This window comes from Panthera uncia (assembly GCF_023721935.1).
Source record: "Panthera uncia isolate 11264 chromosome A1 unlocalized genomic scaffold, Puncia_PCG_1.0 HiC_scaffold_17, whole genome shotgun sequence".
In the NCBI taxonomy this organism is placed as follows: domain Eukaryota; kingdom Metazoa; phylum Chordata; class Mammalia; order Carnivora; family Felidae; genus Panthera; species Panthera uncia.
The window spans coordinates 37,659,996-37,681,079 of NW_026057577.1; the positions used below are offsets into that span (position 1 = coordinate 37,659,996).

The window sequence follows — 21,084 nt, forward strand, 5'->3', positions numbered from 1 at the left end:
ACCTCCCCTCCAGCAACCTTCAGTTTATTCTTCTGTATTTAAGAGTCTCTTATGGTTTGCCTCCCTCTGTTTTTACCTTATTTTTCCTTCCGTTTTCTATGATTATCTATTGAGTTTCTCAAATATCACATATGAGTAAAATCAAACACATCTTTTTGGGGGGGGGGGGTTGCGGATGGGGCAGACACAATTCAGTTGCCCACCTAAAACTTCAAGCCTGAGGCCGAAGATCTGCCGGTGGTGGGGAGGCATTCAAGAGCAGCAACAACCTGAGACGGTCTCCTTTGCACCGTGGGGACTGAAGGGGTCAGGACAAGGGAGAGACAATGCTTCTCTGCTTTAGTGACAGCGTCCAGTCCGGGTGCTAAGATTAACCATCTCCTGCCCCACTGCTGGTGCTCTGGGAACAGGGGGTGAGCAAAAGAAAGCTTCCCGTGAAAGGATGGTAGAAGGAAGACCGGGGGGAAATGCCACCTTCTCAAACTCCAGGCGGGTGTGGAAGGCATAGACTCACCTCTGGAAGTTGCCTTATGTGGCGAGGCTGGAAGAGCAAATCCAGACAAATGACAGAGAGACTTCCCCGGAGGTGTGTGTAAAGAGAGAACAACAGGAAAGACAGTAGGGGAGAAATCCTTTATTTTCATATTACGTCAGTGAAAAGAACTCTCTCTTCTAAAAGGGGTTTGAGAGGAGGGCGGGGGTGGGGGCGGTGGTGAGGAGGAAGAGTTTTCTGGCTCTGTCAGATAAAGTTGTCCTTGGTTGACCGAGCTGCACAGATTTCATAGAGTTGGGAGGCCCTCACCTTGAGTTCCCGGGCCACCTGACAGATGGAAAAGGGCCAACAGCAGTGCACCGCCAGCCAGTCCTCACACAGTGTGCCCTAGGGCGAGACCCAGGTCTCCGTTGTGGCCCAACCACACAGACTCATGACCATTACCCAGGGGCCTCTACGATATTTCCTGAAGGCCTAGCCCATCCATGGCTTCCAAGATCCACCAAGTCAATACCCTAAATCCATGCCCAGGGACACTGACCCACCAGGATACCCAAGTGCCAAGCAGCTCAACCGCTTATCCATCCTTGCACTTCAGAGACCGGTCCTTACTTAGGGCTTCTGATATAGACTTCATACTGGAAGCCACTGGTTTCTCTGTCCATGTCATTTTTTTTTTCTGTTAGGACTTAATATGTATAATTATTTATTTCTTTGGAGTGGGTAATAAGTACATATGGTTCAAAATTCTCACAGTAAGAAGGCACAGGAAGTAAAAAGAACATCCTCCTCCACAGCTGTCCCCAGCCACCCAGTGAACTTGCCTGGGGGTAACTTTTGTTGGCAGGTTTTTATATGCACTTCCACATAAATTCAGTGTCTACACAAGTATATATAGAGTCCTTTTATGTAAATAGTTGCGTACTTCTGTGCCTTGTACTTTTTTTTCACTTCAAAATATATTTTAGGGATCATTCCACATGAATATATAAGGAGATGTCTTTTTTATCTTTAACTGTCCACATCTTGGTAGGTCTGATCTGTCTGGGCTCAGTCTCTCACTGTGCCTCAGTCTCAGCTGCCCTGGAAATTGATGGACTCTGAAGCATCCCCCAGGAACCCCCAAAGCGAATTCTGCATATGCCACATAGTCTTCATTTGAAGTCAGACCATCCCAAGTATATCCTCCAAATTTGGTGCAATTCTACCCATCACCTTCTCTTGATGCAGTAAGAGAAAGAGAAACAGAAGTAGCCCAGTGACTGGTAATCAGCATTATAATAGGTGCCACTTGAAGTACCCTTCATAATGTGGCATTTGGTTAACATACATCCTCGTAACGAATGAAATCAGAAATTTCTTCCCTTTCCTTTCCCAAAGTCTTCCACTAAGTGTGGTGTTTTTAAGCATCCTCATCCAGACCTTTTTTTTTTTTTTTTTAAACTCGCAGGTTTGAAAGACATCCAGGTTCTTATAGAGATCCAAGTTCACATATACTTTCAAACACACTTACCCGTATTTTATGTCTCTCTCTGGTGCCAACTCTCAGTGCAAAGGTGGACCCAGGTAACAATGGCCAACAAAGGCACTCTCCGTGATGCCTGGCGATGTCACACTCGAGGCACATTGGACAAAACAGACCACAGAAACCTGTCAATAACCACATAAAAGAAAACCAAGGTTCTCAGATGTGCTCAGAGCAACTCCACATCTCAAAGAGCATTTACAACCCCATGCCATCAATTTAATGCTACACTGCCTCCCTGCAATCAGGGACTGAGAATGAATAACCAATTGTCAAAACTCAGTGTATGAAAATTGCCATAACTGAGCCACATCAAAATTGTCTTCTTTTGTTAAACACTGGCAAAGCTGAACCTGATACAATTCTGTTAGCGTTCATGATGGTAATTGTTTTTTCCTGTCAAGAGAAAAGCATTAAATAATTTTTTACAGTTGAATTGTAGCTGTTGCTTCTATTATGTTCATCTATCTATTTTCAATATTTAAAATAGACCCAGTATACGATACTTTTGAATAACAGGCATCTTTTTCTGTCAATGTGATTGAAAGATCTTTTATGCTGCATGGATTCTGTCTGCTGTTCTCATCAGGACTGTATTCTATTTCTCAGGCCAGAAGGTTACTCTAATTTTTGCTAGTTTCATGGAGCCACCAACATCTGCCAGTTTTAATCTGTAAACTATTAGAGGCTTGGTTCCTTTAGCATCAACTGGAAACAGTCTCTCATTTATTCAGCCACTGATCTTTAACTCCTGATACTGTTTCCTACGTATTCTGCATGAAACATCTGACACAGAGGTTCTGTTTTAAATATGTTTTGGGTCACAGACCCTTTTAAGAATATGATGATAACTGTGAAGTCACTCCTCAAGGGAAAAGAAGGATACCCAGACATGCAAAATTGTGCATTCAGTTTTGTGGGGTCCAAGGATCCACTGAAAGCTATCAACAAACTGCAGGTTAAGAATCCCAGATATACAGTTAAGATGTTAAGTCATCCAGCATCGCAAAAGAGGACGACCTTGAAGAATACAAATAATTAGGACTATGAAACAGCAAAAAATAGCAGCAATAATAACAAACAATTAAATACCAAAAAGCTAGTCATAACCTTTAAAGCATGTATGTAATAAATGTTATTCAGACATAATTTATACACAAGAAAATGCACAGGAGCACTTGGGTGGCTCAGTCCGTTAAGTATCTGACTCTTGGTTTCAGCTCAGATCGTGATCTGATCATGATCAGATCATGTGGATTCGAACCCTGCATCAGGCTCTATGGTGACAACATGGAGCCTGCTTGGAATTCTCTCCCTGTCTCTCTGTTCCACCACAGCTCACACATCTGCGTGCTCTTCTCTCTCTCTCTCTCTCAAAATAAATAAATAATTTTTTAAAAAAAATCAGAGGGCCCCACTGAGCACTGACCCCTGGCATGAACAGCCCAGAGGACAGATGGCCCAGTAAACTTACTGTGAGTTCACAGTAGTCACACTGTATGCAACCCTGAATTAGGAGACTTGGAAATCAATGGCACATTAAAAAAAAATCAATCAAATCTCATTTTATGCATGGATTATAAAATAGTGTAAATGCCTGCAAATAAAAAATTAATCAAAATTGTATAATTATAAAGCTGGCAAACTAAGTGAATAATAAATTGTGTTTACACAATTGCCCAAGCTGTACCACTTTAATTGGAAAAGAGAAATGCCCACCATCCTCAGTAAATATATTGTAAAGAAGCTCTTTTGTCCATTGGAATTCCTATACCTTATCTTTGTGACTATTAAGTCTTTTTTAAAAATACATGCTGTTATTTTTATTTTTAATCCTTTCCATCATATAACCATGTTGTCTAAGTGTTCATTAGGGTGCAGTACTCGATGCTGAAGGCAACACAACAAAACACACATCCAATTACCTCGGTACACAAGACAGATATGATCAAAAACAATATGAAAGCCAAATTCTTATTATGTAATAGCTAATATTAGATCTCACCATGTGCCACACCTTGCTAAAGATACTTTGCATTCATTAACTCACTTAATACTCACAATAATCCTATAATATAGATACTCATTATATCCATTTTAATGGATAAGCAAACTGATGGCAAGAGGACTTAAGTAATTCACCTAAGTGGTTTAATATTCACAAATCAATCAATATTATATACCACATTAATAAAAGCAAGGATTAGAACCATATAATCCTGTCAATAGATGCAGAAAAAGCATTTGACAAAATACAGCATCCATTCTTGATAAAAACCCTCAGCAAAGTAAGGAAAGATAGAACATACGTCAACATCATAAAGGCCATATATGAAAGACCCACAGCTAATATCATCCTCAATGGGGAAAAACTGAGAGCCTTTCCCCTATGTTCAGGAACAAGACAAGGATGTCCACTCTCACCATTACTACTTAACATCATACTGGAAGTCTTAGCCTCAGCAATCAAACCAAAAGAAATAAAAGGCATCTAAATTGGCAAGGAAGAAGTGACACTTTCACTATTTGCAGATGATATATTACTGTATGTAGAACACCTGAAAGATTTCACCAAAAAATTGCTCAAACTAATATGTGAATTCAGCAAAGTCACAGGATATAAAAATCGACATATAGAAATCAGTTGCATTTCTATACACCAATAATGAAGCAGCAGAAAGATAAATCAAGGAATTGATCCCACTTACAATTGCACCAAAAACCGTAAGATACCTAGGAATAAACCTAACCAAAGAGATGAAAGATCTGTACTCTGAAAACTATAAACACTTATGAAAGAACATGAAGAGGACATAAAGAAATGGAAAAACATCCCATGCTCATGGATTGGAAGAATAAACGCTGTTAAAATGTGTATACTACCAAAGCCATCTACACATTCAATGCAATCTCTATCAAAATACCACCAGCACTTTTCACAGAGCTAGACCAAACAATCCTAAAATTTGTATGGAACAACAAAAGACCCTAAATAGCTGAAGCAATCCTGAAAAAGAAAAGTAAAACTGGATACATCATGATTCTAGACTTCAAGCTATATTACAAAGCTGTAGTCATCAAGACAGTATGGTACGGGCACAAAAACCAACACATAGATTAGTGGAACAGGATAGAAAACCCAGAAATGGACTCATAGCTATATAGGATCAATTCATCTTCAACAAAGCAGGAAAGAATGTCCAATGGGAAAAAGACAGTCTCTTCAACAAATGGTGTTGGGAAAACCGGACAGCAACATGCAGAAGAATGAAGCTGAACCACTGTCTTACACCATATTTAAAAATAAATTCAACATGGATGAAAGACCTAAATGTGAGACAGAAAACCATCAAAATCCTAGAGGAGAACACAGGCAGCAACCTCTTTGACATCGGCCAGAGCAACTTCTTACTAGACATGTTGCCAGAGGCAAGGGAAACAAAAGTAAAAATGAACTATTGGGACTTAGTCAAGATAAAAAGTTTCTGCACAGCAAAGGAAACAATTAACAAAACTAAAAAGTAGCCTACGGGATGGGAGAAGATATTTGCAAAAGATATAGCGGATACAGGGTTAGTATCCAAAATCTATAAAGAACTTAGGAAACTCAACACCCAAAAAAACAAATAATCCAGTGAAGAAATGGGCAGAGGACATGAACAGACACTTTTCCAAAGAAGACATCCAGATGGCTAATAGACACATAAAAAGATGTTAAACATCACCCATCATCAGGGAAATACAAATCAAAACCATGATGAGATACCACCTCCCACCTGTCAGATGGCTAAAATTAACAAGACAAGAAACAACAGGTGTTGGCAAAGATGCAGAGAGAGGGGAGACCTGTTGCACTGTTGGTGGGAAGGTACACTAGTGCAGTCACTCTGGAGAACCATGTGGAGCTTCCTCATCAAGTTTAAAATAGAACTACCTTATAATGCAGCAATTGCACTCCTATGTATTTACCCAAAGGATACAAAAGTACAGATTCAAAGGGGTACATGCATCCCAATGTTTATAGCAGCATTATCAACAATGGCCAAAGTATGGAAAGAACCCAAATTTCCATCAGCTTATGAATTGATAAAGAAGATGTGGTTTATATACACACATACATACACACACACACACACACACACACACACACACACACACAATGGAATAGTATTCGGCCATCAAAAAGAATGAAATCTTGCCATTTGCAACAATGTGGATGGAGCTAGAGTGTATTATGCTAAGCAAAATAATTTAGTCAGGGAAAGACAAATACCATATGATTTCACTCATATGTGGAATTTAAGAAACAAAATACTGTAAGAGACTCCTAATGATAGAGGACAAACTAGGGTTGATGGAGGGAGGTGGATGAGGGAGGGGCTAGATGGCTGATAGGCATTAAAGAAGGCACTTGTTGGGATGAGCACTGGGTGTTGTAAGTGATGAATCACTGAACTCTACTCCTGAAACCAATATTACACTCTATGTTAACTAACTAAAATTTAAATAAAAATTTGAAAAGAAAAAAAAGTAATTCACCCAAGTCCATACATTTATTAGGAATAGACAGGGATACCTGGGTGGTACAGTCTGTTAAGCATCCAGCTCTGGATTTTGGCTCAGGTCATGATATCACGGGGTCATGATCTCACGGTTCGTGAGATCGAGCACCGCACTGGGCTCCGTGCTGTCAGCACAGAACCTGCTTAGGATTCACTCTCTTCCTTTCTCTATACTCATTCCTTGCCCGTGCTCTCTCCCTCCCTCTCTCTGTCAAAATAAATAAATAAACTTCAAAAAAAAGGGAAAGAGCACATGCCTGATTTGAACTCAGGCAGTCTGGCCCCAAAGTTTTAACCACTACACATAACACCACATGTCCTCATGTTTTGTGTACATAGTTTGCCACAGTGCTTGTTGCTCCAAGACAGAATCCTTACTACCACTACTTTGTATTTATTCCTGGGCAACACTCTTACACCATGCAACTTTAGGAAACTTCCTTCTTGTCAGATGTTACTGCTCCAGTGTGATGGAGTGAGCAGGACACACACTCTTGGCTCACACCTCGAGGTGGGAAGATGAAACCCTGTCCCATAGAGTCTGTAGGAGAAAATTTTGCAACATACATCACAGGCCAAGGGTGAGTATCCAGAACATGCAAAGAACTCCTACCCATCAATAGATAAAGAACTAAACAAAGAAGAAGAAGAAGAAGAAGAAGAAGAAGAAGAAATCAAGAAAGCAAGAAAGCAAGAAAGAAAGAGGGAGAAAGGAAGGGAGAAAGGAAGGAAGAAAATGGGCACAGGACATGAGCAAGTAATTCACCAAAGAGGAAACACAAACAGCCAATAACAAGACACGAAAAGCTACTCATTGTTGGTAGTAATCAATGAAATGCATGTTAAGACAGATTGGAAACCCATAAGCATGCCAAATGTTTCTAAATTTGTAAATTGTTGAGAACCATAGAGAACAGGGACCCTCTGGAAGCAGGAATGGGCACAATCACTTTGGAAGGCAATTGGGTGAAACTAGTAAAATTTTAAGCACTCTAGGATCTTGTAATTCTACTTAGGGGTATCTACCCTAGAGTAATGTTTACACGTGCACACAAAGAGGGAACACAGGGATGTCCACTGCAGCATTATCTGCAGCTTGAAATTTAAAACTTAAATGTGCACTAATAGATGAGAGTGTAAATAGGCCATGATGGTATAAATCCTACTATGGAATAATTAAGAGTTCAGGGGAAGATTCAGAACCAACAGAGTTAAATCTCTAAGACATATTTTGAGTTAAGAAAAATAAAAGTGGGGGTACCTGGATGGCTTAGTCGGTTGAGCCGACTTTGGCCCAGGTCATGATCTCACAGTTCGTGGGTTCAAGCCCTGCATCAGGCTCTGTGCTGACACCTCAGAGCCTGGAATCTCCTCGGATTCTGTGTCTCCCTCTCTCTCTGTCCCTCCCCCACTCACGCTCTGTCTCTGTCTCAAAAATAAATAAAAATAAAATAAAAATTTTAAAAATCAAAGTTCATTATGATATGTACAGCATAATACCATTGATGCTTTGTTTAAAGAGTTACAAAACAATAGTATATACTACTCATGGATACATATATAAATAGAGAAAAATATCTGGAAGGAAACCCTCCAAACTGATTTAATAAAAAAGAGGAGACATGGTTTCCTGTTCTGTAATGTTCCATTTTTTTTAATAAGGTGAACACACTCACGTGTTGTGTATATACATATATGTAAAGATGTATTGTTTTATATATATGTATTGTTTAAAGGAGCTCAGGCTCAAAAGGGGATTTGAACCATAAATTTGGCCTCTTCTTCTTATGTTACACCCAAAGGCCTGGTAGTTATGTAAGTACCCACAGCTTAAATGTTCCTGGCTTGTCCTCCTAGATGGGCTCCACCCTCATGCACGAAATGTGGTTCATTATTCACCCTCCTAACTCACAGGGGAGGCAAGATAAAAAGAAAAAGCCTACACAAAACCGGAGTGCGGAGCCACAGAGAGCAAAGGTAGGGAAGGTGGGAGGAAGCTGCAGCGAAGCAATAGTTCAGATCAATTATTACAAAAAGTCAGAACCATCTAACAGTAAGAGATGCTCAAAAAAGAAATGGGGCACACTCATACAATGTGGGCGGGAGTGTACATTAGTACAACTTCCAAATGGAGACTCAGTTGGCAGCAACTATCAAGATTTAAAATGGTACATACTATTTGGCCAGCAGGTTTATTCCTCAGCAATTATCCAACAGGTAAACTCACACACATGCAAAAGTGACATCTGTACGAAGACATTCACGGAGCATTGGTGTGAATAGCAAAAAGTCTGGAGTCCCCATGAAGGTGCACCAATGGGGATTTCTGGATAAATAAATCATGGTACATTCATACAAGGGAATCTATGCAGCAATTTAAAATATTAGCTCCAGAAGTGCCTATACGGTCTGATACCCTGGATATACCGTTAAATTGAAAACAAAGGTGCAGAACAGTGTGTGTTTACAATTCTACTATTTGTGGAAATTATACACAGACACATTCAGCAAAACTTCTGGAAGGACAGATACCAAAATATTAACAATGATTATCTCTGACAGCTGGGATTACAGGATCCTGCTTTTTTCATTTATAAGCCTTGTGTGTTTTCCTTTTTTATGATGAGTACATGATAGCTTTATAACAAAAAGATTAATCCATTTTCATTTAAAACTATTTTATATCTTTACAAGCATATAGACTCTACCTGGCCTCAAGTAAGAGCAGGTGCCTCCAGTGGAAACTGGGTGGACAGATGGCAAATATATCAAAGGCATAGGTACTTTTGAATTTTGCATCATGTGCAGGCAAACCTATTCAAAATCTTCTCTTTTTTTTTTTTCTCCTTTCTTTTCTTTTTTTCTTTCAAAACACTGAGTTGGCTCCAAAGGAGAGAAGCCCTCCTTCCTGGAAATGTTCAGAAAGCCAAACTTGTCAGGTTCTTCTCGCCAGGCATAATGCAGAGGATATTTAACCAAGCAGGTGAGGGGCCAGACCAGCTGACTCCAACAGCCCTTCCAACTCAGAGGATTTATTATACTTTCAATGAAGGGCAAGAAAGAAAGAATTGAGAATACAGGTTAAGATTCATTCATTGATGGAATGTCCGGGAAATAGTTCTTCGTGCCTCCTGTGGGCCAGGTGCTCTGCTGGGCACCGGAGTGGTAAGCAAGACAACAGTGATCCCTGCCTTCAGGGAGTGTATGGTTTACCCAAGATACAGTTCAGGGACACAAATCCCAGGCTGAAGGCTTTTCAATGCCTTTTCCTCTTCTAGGGCACAAAAAATCCTGGCCCTCTTCATTCTCCCCATCTTGGGCATCTGATGGTTACCAGTCACACCAAGTTCTTTACCCCCTGGTGCTTATGGTGCCCTCCACAGGGAGGTTGCCTGAGTAGCTGCTTTCTTCCCATCTTTCAGGAATCAGCTTAAGTCAGTTCCTCGAAGAGGCCATCCTTGACCCCACTCCACTATGGATTCCTTCCACAGCACCCTATTTATTTCCTTTATGGCACTTATCACAACTGCCATGCTTTTATTTATTGATTTACATGCTTATTGTCTATCTGCAAAACCATCTCTGTCTTATTCACTATTACGTCTGTAACATCCACCATCTGTCTGCACGCAGGTAGGAGCTCAGTAAACAGGGGTTGAATGACAAACCAATGTTGATTACACCTTCTATATAAACCTTCTCTGGGGCAACATCACAAACATTCCCAACGCTGGGACACTTCACCTTCTACTCACAATGCCATTTAGCAGCCATGCATTCCCCCTCAACTTTATCTTCACAGCTGAGCTTTCAGAAACCCCATCTTCAAGAACGCAGAAGCACCCATTTGCCAATCGCAGCGCACTGTGAATTCACATAAAAGCACCAAGGTGGGGAGAGAGAGGCCATTTAAAAAAAAAAAAGTAATTGCAATAAAATGAAGAAGCAAAATGTCAAAAAGAAATGGAAATCGTTGCTGTTCATAATGTACCCTTTGTCTAATGGAGGACAAATTGTAGCAATAATTCTCAAAATTCAATGGAAAACTGTCCCAGGATGGGAATCTGGCATGGACAAGTTCATGGAAAGCAGCTCTCCTTTTTGTTCCCAAGTTTGTTAACTATTTTCACAGTGGTTTGCTCGAATCGGAATTCTGTGGATAAAGCAGCCCTTTTTAACAACGAAGAAAAGAAACCCGGGATGCATAGCCCTCTTACTCCACCCATGTCCTGGGAATCACAGTGCAGTGTACGAGGGTGGAAAGTGATATTATCTTTAAGTTTTCTTCTGAGACAGTCAGATTAGAGACACACTGCGCAGTCATAAAATGGAGGCCCATCCAGGTTACAACAATTGGAACATAGAACATTCGAGAGCACCTTGTACTGTATATCCTGGGCCTCTTCTCCACGGATCATGCCAAAATGTAAAGAATATTCTATTTCTCCGCATTTTCTCCCTTCTCACCTTGCCCCCAGAAAGGGCTCTCAAACGAACAGGCTAGGACTCCTCAGGAGATCTAGTGCAGTTGGTTGGAACATTAATGAGTATGGAGAACAGAGCTAAGCAGTGAAGCAACATTTAAGGCAGAGGGGATGGTGAGGATGGTCATTGCTTTAGCCAAGTTTTTAGGTGCCCTTGGGATTGAGTACAAATCATGGTGCAGCAGCCAGTTGAAGTCTCCTGACTCTACTCTTTGCTCCCAAAACGGCGGAGAATAGTAACAATTTACAGGAACGATAATATTAACACCTTAGATTCACTAAGTTCATTGGGTATTTGTTGGGCATTTCCTGTTAACAGTACCCCGACAAGAATTTTGGGAAATTATCCCTTCATTACTGTGGGCAATACTGATGGGACTGCCCTTCCAAATGACCTAAGCCCGGCAAATTCCACTCCATCTGATCCATCAATTCTCAGACAGGAAATTTTTGTCCCTTTTATTCTCAAAGGGATCAAAATGTTTGGAATTAACCAGACAGTCGGCTAGCTCCTGATAATGCAGGTTGTCTGTTCTGAGCTTAGTTTTTAGTTGATTTTTTTATTTTGTGAGCTACCCAACGCCTTCTAATGAAGTCCAATGTTTGTGTATTAGTTTCCTAGCACTGCCATCACAAAATACCACAAACGGGGCCTCTTTAAGAGATAGAAATTATTCTCTCATAAACTGATGGTTACTAGAGAAGGGGTGAGTGGGGGGATGAGTAAACTAGGTGATGGGGATTAAGGAATGCACTTGTGATGAGCACTGGGTGATGTATGGAATTGTTAGATCACTATATGATACACATGAAACTACTATTAAACTGTATGTTAACTCACTGGAATTTAAATAAAAATTTTAAAAAGAAATTATTCTCCAGGTGCCTGGGTGGCTCGGTCGGTTAATCGTCTGACTTTGGCTCAGGTCGTGATCTCGTGGTCCATGAGTTCAAGCTCCACGTTGGGCTCTGTGCTGACAGCTCGGAGCCTGGAGCCTGCTTCGGATTCTGTGTCAACCTCTCTCTCTGCCTCTCCCCTGCTCATGCTCTGTCTCTCTCTTTCAAAAATAAATAAACATTAAAAAAAATTTTTTTAACTATTCTCACTGGAGAATTCTGGAGGCTGGAAGTATGAAATCAAGGTGTTAGCAGGATTAATTCTTTCCAGAAGTTCCTCCTCCAGGAGGAAGAGTCTGGTCCATGCCTCTCTCCAAGCTTTTGGTGATGCTAGCAATCTTTGGCATTCTTTGGCTTGGGGATGCATTATCCCAATCTCTGCCTCTGTTCTTCCCCTGGCTTTCTCTTCTGAGTGTTTGTGTCCAAATTTCCTGCTTCTTATGAGAACATCAGCCATTGGATTAGGTTCCACCCTAATCAACTATAACCTCTTTTTAACTAGACTACATTGCAGAGACCCTATTTCCAAATAAGGTCACATTCAGAAGCTGTAGGTAGACATGAATTTTGAAAGGACTATTCAAAGATACCATGCGACCCAAAAAACTCTGATTCAGTTAAGTTCCAAGGCAGTGTTTATAAGTTCCAGACATTATGTTTTAATCTTAACAACAACCCCTGAGGTAAGCACCTTTATTATCCTCACTTTAGAGGTGGCAAATTCCAGAGAATTTGTTCAAGGCCAAATAACCGGTAAGAGGCAGAGTTAAGATCTCTATCTGGCAAGGTCTATCTCATATAATCATGTTCTCCTCACCACTACAGTATATTTGAGGCTTTGTCCCACTAGAAAATGCACTGGTGGTCCCCCAACTACCACCTACAAGCTAGGAAAGGAAAATGGTCCACTTCCCAATTCAATGCTATGTCTCCACATGGCTATTCTGTCTTCTCTGTACCTCAGTACTGGGGGACAGCCAAAGTCAGAGTATCTGGAAGAGAACAAAGAAGAATGCTGAGAGAATCAGAGAATGGCTGCCATCATTATCTGGTCAGAAGCCACACAGATAGCAGAGGCAGGAAGAAGTCTGCTGAGCTCTGGGTCAGATGGACAAAGGAACAGGATGGAGGGCAAGGTTTTGTACTGGGCAGTCTTTCCTCTGTGAGGCCCAGGCAGACAGTGAAGGGCTCAAGGCTGGATGACCAGAGCACCAAAACATGGTGGGAGAGCTTTGGTCTCAGCAAGACTCGGCTGAATAAGGATGTGGACCACGAAATGGCTGAGATCAATTGCTGATTGATCAACTCTGTGAGGCTTTAGAAACAAATTCAGACCTTCTCAGAAACCTGCAATGGGCACGGAAAGCCATATTCTTCCAAAATATTAGATCCAGGGTCTGTTGGATTTTCAACATTAGTAGCTAATGCTTATCCAACAAAGGGACCCCCCACACACACCTCACCCCAACATATACAAGAAAGACCCTGTGACCGAGTTGCTCCCTAGGGCAAAGGTAGGACCTGGAAGGGAATGCTGACGTGTGGTACCAGAGACACATCAGAATGTCCTAAGATAAAAATGAAATCAATGTGCTTTGAACTTTCATTGCCAGAGGAAAATCACATAGCTGGTGGACAGTATTATTGGTACATCTTTATAGCTGAACAAGCATATGAAAATATTTCAGTCAACAAAGGGGGCTTCTTTTGTGATTATTCTTGTTCTTATAAGAGTACCACACATTCCTCATAGAAATACTAGTAAGGGATAAGCAAAAAAAAGGAAATAAAAATGATTCACTAGCCTACCATCTGGAGACATGTCATAAACTTTTGTATTTGTATCCCGCCTGGCATTTTTCAAGTATGGCCCCCACCCTTCCACAAATGGTATTTACCATGCTTGGCTTTATAGTCTGCTTCTTAAACTTAAAAAATACCAAGACATCTTTCATCCCATTAAATGTCATTCTACGACATGACTTTTCATGGCTGTATAATAATTCCTTGTATGCATGCCCCCATCAAACATTTTAGGTTGTTCCAGACTGTTGCTGTGATATCCGATGCCGCAAAATTTAATGTTGCTAAATCTTTGCACGTGGATTTATTTCCTTAGACTAAACGCCTAAAAATGTAATTACTGGGTCAAACACTATGTAACACTTGAGGTTCTTTTTATATGTATTGCTAAGCCACCCGGCAGGAAGGTTATACCAATTTAAACTCCCACCAGCAGCAGATGGGGGGGCCCACTAAGGCATCTTTGCCAACAGTGAATTTTGTCGTTTAAAAAAAATCTCTGAAGTCACCACTGACTCTATAAAAGCATTCCCATCCCTGAAAAGCAGGATTTTTCCTGCCAATAAGTGCATATGAGTCACTAGAAGATCAGTCCAGTTATTCTAAAAACATTATATTTCTGTCCTTGTGCCTGACGTAGCTTTTGCACCCATCTGATGCCTGGGGAAAGAAAATAGTAAAGGAGAACTCAAAATGAAGAGGAAAAACATACAAATTCTCTTGTCCCTGCAGACACTGAAGAGGCCAGTGCTCCAGTCTCCACCTGTCGGGACAATCGTGATTGTGGTCCTGCCTGTATCTCCCCGGACAGGCTGCTTTGTCACGGCCTGGGCTGGTGCATGGCTCCTGGAGAGTCAAAAATGGTGATTAACTTGAAAACAAAGATAATGGTTCAGAAGGATAACCATTAAGCCAAGACAGAGTGATAAAGAGGAGAAAGGGACCCAAGAATGCCAAGTGGTTCTTACTTCATAGCCCAAGCTCCTCACCATGTACTCCCCTCCTACTTCATCACTCCTTCTCCACTGACTGTGCCCTATCTCTGTTAATGGCATGATTATTCCAGATCCTGTCACTCCACCTTAATGCCCAGCCTATTTCCTCAGTGTTTCCTAATAGCTAAATTCACAATTTGGAACCAAGAGGCTTCAGTTCAAATCCCAGCATGCCACTTCCAGAAAAAGTGACCTTGGTGAAGTCGCTTAACCTGTTTCTGTTTGTCCAAATATGAGATAAAGAAAAATGACGTCATAGGGTTATTATGTCAAATGAAGGACATATAATTAGTTTGCTATGCCCAGAGAGTATGTAACAAGGTGACCTGAGTGAGGCTACATACACCCCAAGGGTTTTGAGCCTTTGTTGAAGAGATTAATAAGGAATCAGACATGGAAATCGGGACTAGGCTATGGAAGTTGAGCATGCAGTGTCATTTAAGTGAACAACCAAGACTTCAGAAGATGTCTTGAGGGGCGCCTGGGTGGCTCAGTCGGTTAAGTGTCTGACTCTTGATTTCAGCTCAAGTTTGATCAGGTTCAACTCAGGTTCGTGAGTTCAAGCCCCACATGCGGTTCTATGCCAACAGCAAGGAGCCTGGCTGGGATTCTCTCCCTCCCTCTCTCTCTGTCCCTCCCCGGCTTGCTCTCTCTCTCAAAATATATAAATAAACTTAAAGACAATTTTAATAAAATAAAAAGAAGATGTCTTGATATCAGAGTACTGTAAGATTGTCCTACTGGGCCCACAAAGTACAATTTGGGTTAGTTTTCACTGAAGGTAATAGGTATTCTACTCTATCATTCTGAAGTAGGAAACATGGGCCCAGGGGATGGACTTTATTTTTTTTTTAATATGAAATTTATTGTCAAATTGGTTTCCATACAACACCCAGTGCTCATCCCAACAGGTGGGGATGGGCTTTAAAAGTGAGGTGGAAAAACGTCTTTCTCTTTCTGGAGACAGTTTGACCTGAGCTCCTACCATGGGGATACCTGGGGCAAGCCCCACAGTGAAGGCTAAGTTGTACCTAGCCTTACGGAAAGGGCAGATGGAGAGGAGGGAGCCTGTACATGGTAGTAATTATTCTAGATTGTGCTTCCCTTTTGGCAAGCCTCATTAACAGTTTGTACCTGTCTCTGGTGTGCTGCGAAGAATTAAAGAGCCTGCCTCATCCTTGAGACAAAATAAACAAGAGACAGCAGAATTTCTTCCCGTAACAGCTGTCGTTGCGGTACTAGTCACCAACGCTCAGCACCTGGGACCTAGGGCCTGGAGGCCAGAGTGGAACATTCCTGGGCACCCTTAAGGCAACACCCTCAGGGCATCTTGGAAACAGCAGAAGGGCCCTCTGAGAATCTCTAAACTGGGGCAATAAATGCAATGGGGGTGCACTGTTCTTGTTAAGATCTATATCTCTGTTTCATTCCACCAACGCTACCCACGTCCACACCTTCCCAAATCTGGTGTGCTTTTTAATAAGCACATGAGCTTGCTAAAAACACAAATGCCCAAGTCTCGCCCCAAGCCAACAGCACAGGTCTCCAGACATGAGGTACAGAAATCAGTACTCATAACAGAGTTGCCAGGCAATACCTATGCAGTCTTCCTGACACCATCCTGAAACCTGATACAGGTGGATATGGAGATCACTGATGATGACCGCGGGAACCTCTGAGTCTCCCACTAAGTGGGTGGTGATGTCAACGTAACAGAGATGGCAAGGAACACTGAATAGGAGGTAGGCTGGAGGGGAAGAGGACGGTTGGAACAGAGCCAGTCTTCAGGGCCCGTGAGACACGAGCTGGGAGAGGCATGAGAGCCTGGAAGAGAGCTTAAGGTCCGGAGCTCCCTGGCTAGAAGCCCCTTTATCCCTTAGGTATTTATAGGCAATGCTTAGAGCCTAACACACTTTCCAAGAGCCTGCAAAAGTATTTGAGACCTGGAAAAAAATAGTGGCTCCAAAATATAAAAACTACAAGACAGACCGCAAAATTAGCTAATGCTCAACTAAACACAAAAATCTAGCATTATGCCGATCTCATTAACCGTCAAATTTACAAACCCACAAATATTTCATTACACTGAGAAACAATTTAGAATTCTCATTTTGCAGAAAATCCCAAGTATGAATGATTACTAAGAAACAAGTGCCAATCATAAAATGAATTAATTACTGCTAGCCGAATAATTTCAGAAGTAATTATAAAAATCCTTTCACTTACTGGACAGTAAAAAAAAAAAATGTGGATGTGGATATAACCTATGGTATGAGTTACATTTTAAAACATTTTAATGATGTGGGTTAGGGCCTGTGGTATATGAACTGTGTTCCCCCAAAGTCCTATGTTGAAGCCCTAGCCCCAGTGTGACTGTTTGGAGAAGGCTTTTAGGAGGTAATTAAGGTTCAGTGAGGAATAGGGGTAGGATCCTAGTCAGATAGAAGTGCCATGTCAAGAGTCCACGTTAAGTACCCAGCGAGAAGGATACAAGCCAGGTAGAGAGCCCTCCCCAGAAGCTGAGCTTGCTGGCACCTTACCCTTGGACTTCCTGCCTCCAGAACTGTGAGAAAATGCATCTCTGTCCACTAGACCACCCAGTCTATGGTATTGTGATATGGAAGCCCAAGCAGATTAAGACAACCATGAAGATTTCAAATTGGCCCCGAGGAAACCACCTTTATAGTTTATTATTACTTCCTCTGCCTCCGTGTGAGCTTCTTGGGGTCAGCAGGGACATCCTGCTTCTCCATATAAGCCCAGAATCCAGCACACGACCTTGACACCTAAGGGCCATGTGGTTGGTTATTTGTTGAACCGGACCAAACTGAATGCTCATGTCTCTTTGAGTCCTCCTCAAATCTAGTTATAAATCATGTGATCTTAACTGTGTTTCCTTCTCTAGCAAATGTACAACTCTCAGGTGTTGAAAGAGGAAATAAAAGCAGAGACTGGCCTAAGAGCTCCCCGCATCCCTGTATACAGGCCAAGGCATTTATCTCTCAATGTGACGCTCACAACTTGGGGCTTCTGTCCATATACTGGGAGCTTCCAATTATCTCTGATATTAGTAAAGGAATTTCATAGGTCTGAGCCTCTGGATTAGATTTTTCCCTGAAACGAACCATTTACAGCTTTCAGCCCTAGAAAACAATTTCTGCTTCCATCTCAGCATTCTGTGTGTAACAGCTTTTATGATGGCAAGGAAGGCTGTCCTCTATTCCAAAACAAACAGCAAACAGAGCAAGCACCTTCTCTGTGGTGGGGGAAAAAAAGTTGTTTTGGGGCGCCTGGGTGGCGCAGTCGGTTAAGCGTCCGACTTCAGCCAGGTCACGATCTCGCGGTCCGTGAGTTCGAGCCCCGCGTCAGGCTCTGGGCTGATGGCTCGGAGCCTGGAGCCTGTTTCCGATTCTGTGTCTCCCTCTCTCTCTGCCCCTCCCCCGTTCATGCTCTGTCTCTCTCTGTCCCAAAAATAAAAATAAAAGACGTTGAAAAAAAATTTTTAAAAAAAAGTTGTTTTTTGTGTGTTTGCCTAATTCTGAATTCAGCAAGTGTATTACTGAGTATCTTAATACCCTGAATCCTTGGTGATTTTAATATTAAAAGGCTTGAATTGATATTCATTCACTAAAAAGTTGCAGCTCAAGATTATAGCTCATGTGTCATAATTAAAACAACAAGCATAGCTTCCCTTCACTGAGCACCTTCTATGTGCCAGGCACTTAGTAGGTCCTTTAAAAACTGAATAATTAATCAGGGGCTGCTACAAGTATCAGAATAAGGCACCTACTGTAGCTTCCTGCACATCTCTGAGCTCCACGCATATCCCGGGGAATCTTCGACTACCATTAAGAACAGGAAAGAGTTTGGAAACAGTAGATGAGGCCGATGGTCACAGAGCTTTGCTAGATCAGAGCAGCAGTCCATTTGCCATCAAATTGAGCAAGTTCTTTATTTAGTGGAAGAGGACAGGTTTTAGACCCAGGCACCCTAAAATTCAAATGTGGCTCAGCTGCTTTCTAGTTGTTTGACCTCGGAAAACACACCCTGTCAGAGCCCTCAGCTCTGGCCTCTGTTCCATAAAACTGGATTGAAAACATCCCACCTCCCCAGTTGCCTGGAGGATGAAACAAGATCAGGCACTTGGCACATAGTAGGCATGCAGTTTATGGCGGTTGTTGTTATTATTGTCACTTAGTGATCCTGCACTTAGCCGAGGGCATTCTGTACCCTTTTCTGAGAAACAAAGAACAGAGGGAAGAGAACTGGGGCAGTTTCCCAGGTGTCATGTGTGCTGCCCAAATACCTAAAACTTCAGCCACGGTGACCCATCATCCCAGTTTTCCCAGGATGGAGAACTTCCAGTGCGAACCTCAGGACAGTCCCAGGAGAACCAAGCAGTGTGGTCACCCTAAGAGACAGAAGCAGAGGGAGGCTTCATCTGGTGGGAGGCAGGACACTGACTCAAGTTATTCCAGTTCTCTGCTCCTACTGAAGGTGCACACGCTTCCCCCTTTCTGACCTCACTCTGTCCTTCTCCTCTTCTCGAAGCAGAGCGCATTCCCCAGGCCATGGCCCCACTTGCCTGGTGCTCCTGCCTGAGGGGGGTTTCCTGTCACTCTCTCTCTCCCTTGATGAAACTTGCAATTCTAAGTTTTCATTCCACCTTCCATTCAGGCCTCCTTGATTACTTCAAATTTAACTGAAGCCAAAGCCCTCGAGTTTTTATGTCAAAAGGGCAGAAATTACTAGCAGCCACCAGAAATAAAGTTTCACTTGGTAAGGGTTCGACATTGTAACTTAAGGGTAAAGAGACACTCTTTCACCCAAGCCAGCCCTTCTCTTTTCACTAGCCAAGCACGGCCCAAAGGAACTCATCGGTTGTCCCTTTTCAAGTACCCATAGAAAAGGATAGCAACTACTTTCTTCTCAAGCCCAGTTTTCTTCCCTCTGGGTCCTTATAAGAAGAGACTGATTGTTAAAGAGATTGAGAGAGAGAGAGAGAGATTTGACATGCTACCCAAAGAGAAAAACCTAGAAGAAAACGGTATCACCAAACTCTCTACCTCGTGCTAGAAATAAAATGTTGCTCATCTTCGGATGATCTGAGTGAAAGCAACAGAGGTGAGTGTATGTTGAGTAAGGAAACATCCTCAGGAAATCTAGAGAAGTAATTTCCAAACCAGTTCATAGTGGAGTGTTTTCCTGTCACCGGGATTAACCTTCTCCCCTTGACAATAGGCTGATTCCAAACGTAGACTTAATCCAAAGTGAAACATCCCTTCTAAAGAATGTTGCACTGATATTCTGGAACCTGAGGTCATAGCACTGTAACAACAGACATCATATTTCTTTAAAGACAGGTACACATCTAAGTGGACATGTCCACGTTCAGGGTATTTAAGAGTCTCCGAAGTAAGCCTCTGAGACATGCCTCATGGAGGTGTGGACCCCAGCAATGCTGGGGAAATGTCCAGAGAGAAAAGAAAATTAGAAAAAAGTGCAGTTGAGGGAAAAGGTCTACAATCATAGTTCAGCGTTACATTAGAAAGACAACAGGAGGGAACTGCCAGCTCTGCTATATACCCTTCTCATCAAACCCATGGAGAATGACTGTTGCAGGTTCTGAATTTCAAAGCATTTAAGCAGGGTTGTGAGGCAAAGCCTCTATAACACCTCCCGAATCAAGATGCTGCAGAGACAGCTTCCTACTCGCCTTCACTCACTGAGTTCTGGGCAATTCTGTCTCCTGATCTGGAAGGATGCATCCTCCACGAAGGACAGCCGCGCTTCTTCTGCTAACCACTCCACTCTAAATGCTTAACACAGTGTCTGCAACATAATAAGCATTCAACAATTTGTTGAATAAATGTGGTATACATGAAAATTAAAGTTTGTAAGGATAGCAGAAATTAATGGGTGATTACTAGCTTTGCAAAAAAAGACTTACAATAAGGTTCCTTTAAATTTTTTTTTTTAACGTTTATTTATTTTTGAGACAGAGAGAGACAGAGCATGAATGGGGGAGGGGCAGAGAGAGAGGGAGACACAGAACTGGAAGCAGGCTCCAGGCTCTGAGCCATCAGCCCAGAGCCCGACACGGGGCTCAAACCCACGGTCCGCGAGATCATGACCTGACAACCATTGTATGTGTAAGCTGATTCCATATTTTATATTTAAAAATTTTTTTTAATGTTTATTTATTTTTGAGAAACAGAGAGACAGAGCATGAGCGGGGCAGAGAGAGAGGGGGACACAGAATCTGAAGCAGGCTCCAGGCTCCGAGCTGTCAGCACGGAGCCCAACACGGGACTCGAACCCACAA

General features: G+C 42.1%; 1 protein-coding gene across 1 annotated transcript; it reads right to left on the reverse strand.

Annotated features, from left to right (window-relative positions):
• Positions 1 to 619: 619 nt before the first annotated feature.
• Positions 620 to 20,060, reverse strand: PLAC8L1 (PLAC8 like 1). Its single transcript, XM_049648537.1, has 4 exons — positions 19,826 to 20,060; positions 14,477 to 14,610; positions 2,007 to 2,143; positions 620 to 880 (listed from the first exon to the last, which is right to left on the reverse strand). Exons 1-4 carry the CDS (start codon positions 19,948 to 19,950, stop codon positions 740 to 742), a joined length of 537 nt encoding a protein of 178 aa, XP_049504494.1. The 5' UTR covers positions 19,951 to 20,060; the 3' UTR covers positions 620 to 739.
• Between the last annotated feature and the right edge of the window lie 1,024 nt (positions 20,061 to 21,084).

Coding starts and splice junctions, on each gene's coding strand:
- PLAC8L1 (XM_049648537.1), bottom strand. CDS start 19,950: ATGAACTGGTTTGGAAATTACTTCTCTAGATTTCCTGAGGATGTTTCC. Junction 14,611..19,825: donor CATTTTATTTCTAGCACGAG/GTAGAGAGTTTG, acceptor TTGACTCTCCAG/GAGCCATGCACCAGCCCAGG. Junction 881..2,006: donor GAGAGAGACATAAAATACGG/GTAAGTGTGTTT, acceptor GTCTCGCCCTAG/GGCACACTGTGTGAGGACTG.